Consider the following 7,607-nt stretch of genomic DNA (forward strand, 5'->3'; position numbering starts at 1 on the left):
TATATATATATATATATATATATATATATATATATATATATATATATATATATATATATATATATATATATATATATATATATATATATATATATATATATATATATATAAAACAATGTAAAACACAACCGCTCATATAAACATGCATATATCCTACTTCTATAAACACCTCCAAAGACTAGACCGATCTATATATCTTGAGATTCACAGAATTATCACGGATGTGTTACTGTCGATGAATATGTTTTATACCATTAAATGAATAAGGAATTATATGTGCTAGCACAACCTTATAAAAACCTCAGTCGACCACTCAATCTATTAGCTTGCCTATTCTTTTTTTTTTCATTTAGATGGATAGTAACATAATGTTTTAACTTAAACCTTAATAATGAAATTTCTTGCACAATTTTAGTTCATATAAAAAGATATGCTTTTGGCTTTGTCTTATGTTATGATTATCTGACAAAGCCATCGGTAGTTAAATCGTCGTAGCGCTGTCGTTATTATAGTTATGCGCCGAAACTGTTGAGAGATAAACCATATTTATAATAACTGAAACATAATCCGTATTTCGTAGACAAGATTACATCTAGAAGAAAGGTGAAGAAAAAAAGCCAGTTGCTTGGATGCATTTAGGACAAAAAGGAGAAAAATCCGTGGAAAACATACAAATTAACTCAAGAAATGGCCAAATTAAAGTTTGGGAAAGAAAAAAACAACCCTCCTCCAAGCTTTTTTGCGACTTATAAGAAAAAAAATGGAGGGGGCATAAAATAGGCGAGGGAGGTGGGGCCCACACATAAATAGCAACCAACCGCTGCTAAATAAAGCCAACTCGCGTCTCCTCTTCCCTTCGCTTCGCTCCTCTTCGCGAACCCAAAAAAAGAAAAAAGAAATCCATTTTTTTCCCATTATTTTTTTCTCTTTTTCTTTTTATTTTTTCGTTCTCGTCGCCGCCGTCGAATCAAGGAGGCGGATGACGCAGAGCGGCGGCGGAGGCGGAGGCGTCCACCACCACCTGAACCACCACGGCCTCTGCTGCCTCTCCGCGGCGGCGCTGCCGGCGCCGGACGCGCCGCCGACGCCGGAGCCCGAGGCGGGCGGCGCGGCGGTGGCGGTGGCCGGGGTGCTCCACAAGTGGACCAACTACGGCCGCGGGTGGCGGGAGCGGTGGTTCTCGCTCCACGACGGGGTGCTCTCCTACTCCAAGATTCGTAGGGACGCCTCCGCTGCCGCCGACGAGGATGGCGGCGGCGGCGGCGGCGGCGAGGTCAGGCTGATCGGCGGCGCCTCCGCCAGGATCGGCGGCGCGCGCCGTCCGGACAAGCCCGTCGGCGTCGTCTGCCTCAAGGTAACCCAATCCTCTCCTGCGATCTCGCAGATCATGTTTTTTTTTTTTTTTGCCCCAACATTTCTCGGTTTGCGAATCTGTGTCTGCGAGGAATTTTCTCTTTCTTCCTCTTTCCGAATCTGAATCGATCAAGCATCAATCACATTTTGCATTGTGTTAGTGTGTGAATTGTTCCTTCGTTTGCGTTGGCGAAAGAGACTGGAAGATTCTCTGTCGAAATCTCGTTACTATGCAATGGTTAGTTGGGAGATTGCGTCACATTTTGCTGGATCGAAATGACGTGATGTTCTTTTGTCCTCACGAATTCTTGAAGTTTTTTTTCCCTTTTTTGTTTGTCATTTGGACGATTATTTTGTTCAACATGATCTTGGTGTGTGTTCTTGGAATGGAACAAAATTTCCGAATTAATTTCTGCTTTGTTCATGACATGAATGGGGGGGGGGGGCATATTGGAGCAGTTAAACACCTGAGGTTTTGATTGACCAATCATCTCATTCGTGGTCCAATGCCACAGAACAATGCCTAAATTTAGCAGTATCAGGTTAAGGTACAAATGAACAAAAATGATTCCTATTTTTCTCTTCCTGATACGAGATTTCCCAAAAAAAAAAAAAGGGCCGCACCTTTCTCTATCACACAACCAGACACATCTTTTGCACAAAAATCCCTCAACTTTTAGTGGATTTAGCCAAAATTTCAAGCTCTCCTGTAGAATTTCTTACAAATGGCAGGGTTCTGTGGCAACTCTAAAGAACGATGAAGACAGTGAAGTTTATCCGTCCCTCGCTGTCGTATTAAAAAAATGTAGATGATATAATTAATTCCAACTGTGACACAATTAATCCTTAATGAAGCATGGTTAATACTGTGCATTAAGTTGAACAAATCCGGGTGGTTACAGAATATGCTCAGCGAATGTTTTTTTTTTAATTTTTGAATTTTATTGCATTATTGATTTGTACTGCTCCAGAGGGAGAGGGTTGCTTTTCCACAAGTCTTTTACTAGCTGTTGAACTCGCAGTAGTCGTACTAGCACTGAGTCTTTTCAAGGCCATTGCTCATGGGTCCCCAACAATTAAAGGATGTACAATTGCTTTGCTTCCAGTGGTCACATATACTAGAGCAAGATAGTAAGGGGGTTAGGGGTTGAAATAGAGGACCTGTGTGTAAGTTAGAGTGAATCAGGAGGGGCCTTGTGGATCTCCAAGAACTGCTCTACTTGCCCACTTCACTTGCTTGGTCCAAGGTAGTGGTCACCATCTTGATTGTATTTTCTTGGTTTTCTTGAAATCTTTGTTGTCGTTGTTTTTTCTCTCCATATTTTGATGTTAGATGTGATGTACCTTTTGCTTGCCTTTTCCCCCTCACCCTTTAATTAAAGTTGAAGGGAGTGGAAGTGATTCACATGCCTTTCTTCCTGGAATGCCAAACTAATGGTCTTTGGATCTTTATTTTTATTTGTCTTGGTCTGCAATAAGCATTTAGCTTGACTGTTGATTAACACGATGGATGGTAGTCTGCGTGTGTGTGCTCTATTTTATTTCTGATGGATAGCGTTACATGTTGGAAAGTTCACTCTGCATTTTCATGTGCAAGGTCTCCCATAGCAAAGCTAACTGGACATTATGTTGTAGTTGTCAGCATTTCGGGAGAGCAAGTCGGATGATAGGAGATTCTACATATTTTCCCCCACAAAGACACTTCATTTGAAGACAGATTCAAAAGAAGACCGTGTTGCCTGGATCGAGGCCTTGATCTTGGCGAGGAGTTTTTATTCGCTAAGATCACTCAGCGGAAGGATAACTTTTGTGCAAAGCGATGTTTCGGTCTCGACTGCCAGGCTTCGGAATCGGATGCAGCAAGAGGGACTGAATGAAAGTCTTATACAAGAGTGTGAGCAGATTGTGCTTACGGAGTTCTCCAGCTTTCGCAAACAACTGAAGCTGTGCTACGAGGACCAGCTAAGCTTGTTTGGATCCTGTAGGCACCATTTTGAGGTAAGGAACTGCATGCGTTAATTATTGGATGCCCTATTTTTAGGACCAGTGCAAACCTTCACATGCCTAACTTGGAATGGAATCGGCAGCTAACAAAAACCTCTTATGCCCGTGGAAATTTATCTTGATATTCTTATTAGTTCTTAAAATGCTGCTGATCAATACATAGATCTTCTTTGGGACTTGTTTTCTAACTCTGCAAAGTTACTCTCCTTGAAAGGTTACTCTGCTCTCTTTTCCTGCAGGAATTTTACGTATTACACACATATTTGTGCAGGAAGGCAAAGATGCAAGTATAATACAGGGGGCGTTGACAAGAAATGACTTTTCCAGTTCTCGACATGGAAATTTTAGCGGTATGTTTTCATAGAACGTACTGAGCTATTTCTGCACATGATTAGCTGCACAGATAGTCTTCTGGCGATTTTATCCTTCTTCACGCCACTCCATCGGGCATTTTTGAATGTTTATGATTCATTTAGTTGCCTGAGTATACTAGTTCTGCCTTGTATTAGAAGGAAAAACCTGATGTTGTTTACTAGTCAGTGGCTATAACTTTCATTCATTAAATTGACATTAGCATTTGTTAATGTTGTAGTTGTTTGCTTGTCATGCAGAATACAGCACTACAGAATCTGATGAATTTGAGAAGCAAGATGGTGGTGACTTGACTTGTGAAGATGAGTCTACTTTCTTTGATGCTGCAGACTACTTCATTGAACCAAACGACAGATCTTCAGCAATGTTAAGCTCAACCAGTTGTGGTGAGGGACTTTTGGATATCCAAATGGAAGATTCTAGTCACTTATTACCACAAATCAAACGGCGGAGTAAACTACCAGAGCCTACAGAGAAAGAGAGAGGCATCAGCCTTTGGTCAATTATTAAAGATAGTGTCGGCAAGGATTTGACACGAGTATGCCTTCCAGTTTACTTTAATGAACCACTCTCATCCCTCCAAAAGGGCTTTGAAGATTTAGAATATTCACACCTTTTGGATCAAGCTTATCAATACGGAAAGATGGTAAGATCATTTTACATATGTGGTTCTGTATTTCTACGTTTCCAGGATATTTGCTTGTTTTATGATGAGAGTATAGAGATCATTTACAATAATATTAGACTTCAGCTCAATGTCAATCCCTAGACGTGATCATGAAGAAAACAAAAACAAGCGCATTACGTCTGTAGTTTGCAGATTTGTGTTGAGATCAATCATTCTGTGCTACAAAAATGATCTCTGCTATACAATGTTAGTCTTGCTGAAGCGACAAAACTCTTTAAGAAGTGTGGTGCTTTAATAATTTTACACATAAAAGACTTTTGTTGATTGTTCATATTGTAGTTTCGATCAGCTGGTTTGGTGTAGGTATGAAAATAGTCATAGTTGAGTTCGGAAATTATTTTAACTCTATGTATCAACTGGCATGTCTCTCTATTATAACGAGTTCTTTTTTTTCACGTGTCTGTTAAATCTAAAATTTAGGGAAACAGTCTCATGAGAATTCTCAAAGTAGCTGCATTTGCAGTCTCTGGCTATGCTTCATCTGTCGCAAGACCTTGCAAACCATTCAACCCGCTGCTAGGAGAGACTTATGAAGCCGATTTCCCTGAAAGAGGGGTCCGTTTCTTTGCAGAAAAGGTTGGTTATCTAACTCTTTATTGTATTTTTCTGTGCAAAGGAAATATTTTATCTTCCATTTCAATTTTATGTGAAGGATATAATGCAAAACTGATATCTACTGAAAATTAATGTAAGTTCCACAAGGCATGACACTTGCCTCCTTTTCTATCTGTGAACTAAAATTTAATATCTTGATAGTGTGAAGCATTTAATTGCAACACATTGCTTTTCGTCATTTTCATCACTAGGTTAGTCATCACCCCATGCTGATTGCCTGCCACTGTGAAGGCAAGGGCTGGAAATTCTGGGGCGACAGCAATCTCAAATCCAAGTTTTGGGGGCAGTCAATTCAAGTCGATCCGATTGGTGTTCTGACAGTGGAATTCGATGACGGTGAAATCTTCCAATGGAGTAAGGTCTGTAGGATGATACCTGAACGGAATCTATGATTTTTATGTTCTTCATAACAAAGTTGTGTATGTCTCATGCTAAAGTGCTAGTGCCATTTTAGGTGACAACAACTATTCATAATCTCATCCTTGGGAAGCTGTACTGCAGCCATCATGGAACCATGCACATAAAAGGGAATCGCCAGTATTCATGTAAACTCAAGTTCAAAGAGCCATCGCTTCTTGATCGCAATCCTCACCTGGTATGTTTTGTTTCACCTCCTTTTTTCCTTGTCATCCTTAACTGTCATTTTTATTACTGTTAGCCTGATATGTGGAGAAAACCATGTTTTCTGTGTACAGTACCTTCTGACTAATCTGTATATTACGCTTATTTCCTTGTCAAACATTGCATGTGTGGAGTGTGGACAACGGGTCACTTATAACATGAAGAGCTGAGTGGTCTCCTTCAATCGTACCATCTGATACATTAATTGCACAAGCATGTTCTTATTTTAATGCGTTATAGTAGTATAAATTTAAACCACAAACTCAATGCAAGGTTGCAAGTTCCTACTCTGAGCTGCCCATCGGTGCTGTTAGAATTATCAGTCCATTGATTGTATATGGATTTGATGAAACTAGTCCATTTTCATGCTGATATGGTAGTAGCATGAAATGCCCTTGCAATGAGAGTAGTGATTTTTCCATGCGAAAATTCCCTATGTTGTGGAAATTTATTTGGCCCTTTTTTCCATGTAGTTCATTCTGAATGCTACTGTAAGAAACTATGCACTGTTTTTACTTGTGAACACAAGTGTTTCTGGTGGATATATCTTCATACCGTGCTTACACTTTTTATGTCCACAGGTACAAGGCTTTGTAGAGGATGATGATGGGAACAAACCTTCGTTTTTGATAGGAAAATGGGATGAAAATATGTATTATAGTAATTTAGATACTTCCAAGGTCAAGAGCGTTGATCAATTGAAAGGTGCCGTACTTCTGTGGGAAAAGAACAAACCTTCTCCTAATCCAACGCGATACAATCTATCGTCGTTCGCTATCACATTGAACGAACTGTCTCCTGATCTTCAGGTATGTGTGTAGTCATGAATACTCCACAAGCTTTGAATTGTTTACTTGATATCAAGACTCAATGATCCTAATTGAATTGATTGGTCATGTTCAAAGGACAAACTCCCTCCTACTGATTCACGGCTAAGGCCAGACCAGCGGCATCTAGAGAACGGTGAATATGAGAAGGCAAACGCGGAGAAGCTGAGGTTGGAACGACGACAAAGAATGGTATGTTCTCTCTCTCTCTCTCTCTGTGAAAAGAACTCTTTAAGATGAACATAGATTTAGCTTGTAGAAACCATCACGCAGTTGCTGCATTTTGATTGTAATCTGCTTTGTCGCAGTCGAGTAAGCTTCAAGACAATGGCTGGAAGCCGAGATGGTTCCAGAAGGATGGCGAAGACGGGACATATCGCTTCAAAGGCGGTTACTGGGAAGCAAGGGAGCATGGACAATGGGATGACTGCCTTGACATATTTGGGGAGTTTTCAGAGACATGATGAATGCTCAGGTTCAGTTGCTTTTAGTAGCATTAGACCAACTCCAAGTTCAGTTGGAACTCTGAAGCATTTGCAGGTTTTTCTGCATAGAAACAAGGACAGCAATGCAAATGCAATGCAATGCAATATGAGGAAGGAATAGACAATAGAGAGCATTGCCATCTTCAGTGGTAGATATGCATGGATGGCGTTGGTTACCGGGCTGTTATTAGCTCATTTCCTGAACAATTATTCGTAATAATGTTGCTCTTCTTTTGTTCGTTGCCTTGGATCCATGTTGGGATTGTGAGGCCAGCACATGTCGATTGCACAGATCGAGCATCATTTGTAGAAAAGGAAAAAGGGGTAAATTTAGATGAAAAAAGATCACCATGGAATGTGACGCTGCATTATTAGAAAACCATATTCAGATCTTTTGGACTGAAAATGTGATCGTTCTTGCATTTCAAGTTTTGCACTTGTGCCTTGTTCACTGAGAAATCTAAGAAATCTAAGGAGAGCATTTGAACAAGCCAAACCTACTAGTTGCAAATAGTTAAATTTCCCTCGAATAGGTGATAAGGTGAAGAAATAAATAAGAAAAGAAAATGTGAGCCATCCCCTCGTACAAGGGACAACCTTCGTACAAACCCCAAGAAAAAAAGAGATGAAAGAAAAAGAGAT

General features: G+C 40.2%; 1 protein-coding gene across 2 annotated transcripts; it reads left to right on the plus strand.

Annotated features, from left to right (window-relative positions):
• The first annotated feature begins 858 nt into the window (after positions 1-858).
• Positions 859-7,371, plus strand: LOC4344687 (oxysterol-binding protein-related protein 2A). 2 transcript variants are annotated; one of them, XM_015792869.3, is made up of 10 exons: positions 859-1,354; positions 2,989-3,351; positions 3,629-3,707; positions 3,969-4,375; positions 4,838-4,993; positions 5,224-5,391; positions 5,487-5,627; positions 6,235-6,462; positions 6,559-6,672; positions 6,789-7,371. In XM_015792869.3, the coding sequence occupies exons 1-10, from the start codon at positions 980-982 to the stop codon at positions 6,942-6,944; spliced, it is 2,187 nt and encodes a 728-aa protein (XP_015648355.1). In that variant the 5' UTR covers positions 859-979; the 3' UTR covers positions 6,945-7,371. The 2 variants fall into 2 exon arrangements, with proteins under 2 accessions (XP_015648355.1, XP_015648356.1); XM_015792870.3 differs by lacking the exon at positions 859-1,354 and adding an exon at positions 2,462-2,600.
• The last annotated feature ends 236 nt before the right edge of the window (positions 7,372-7,607 follow it).

The sequence above is a fragment of the Oryza sativa genome, chromosome 8 (genome assembly GCF_034140825.1).
Source record: "Oryza sativa Japonica Group chromosome 8, ASM3414082v1".
NCBI lineage: Eukaryota > Viridiplantae > Streptophyta > Magnoliopsida > Poales > Poaceae > Oryza > Oryza sativa.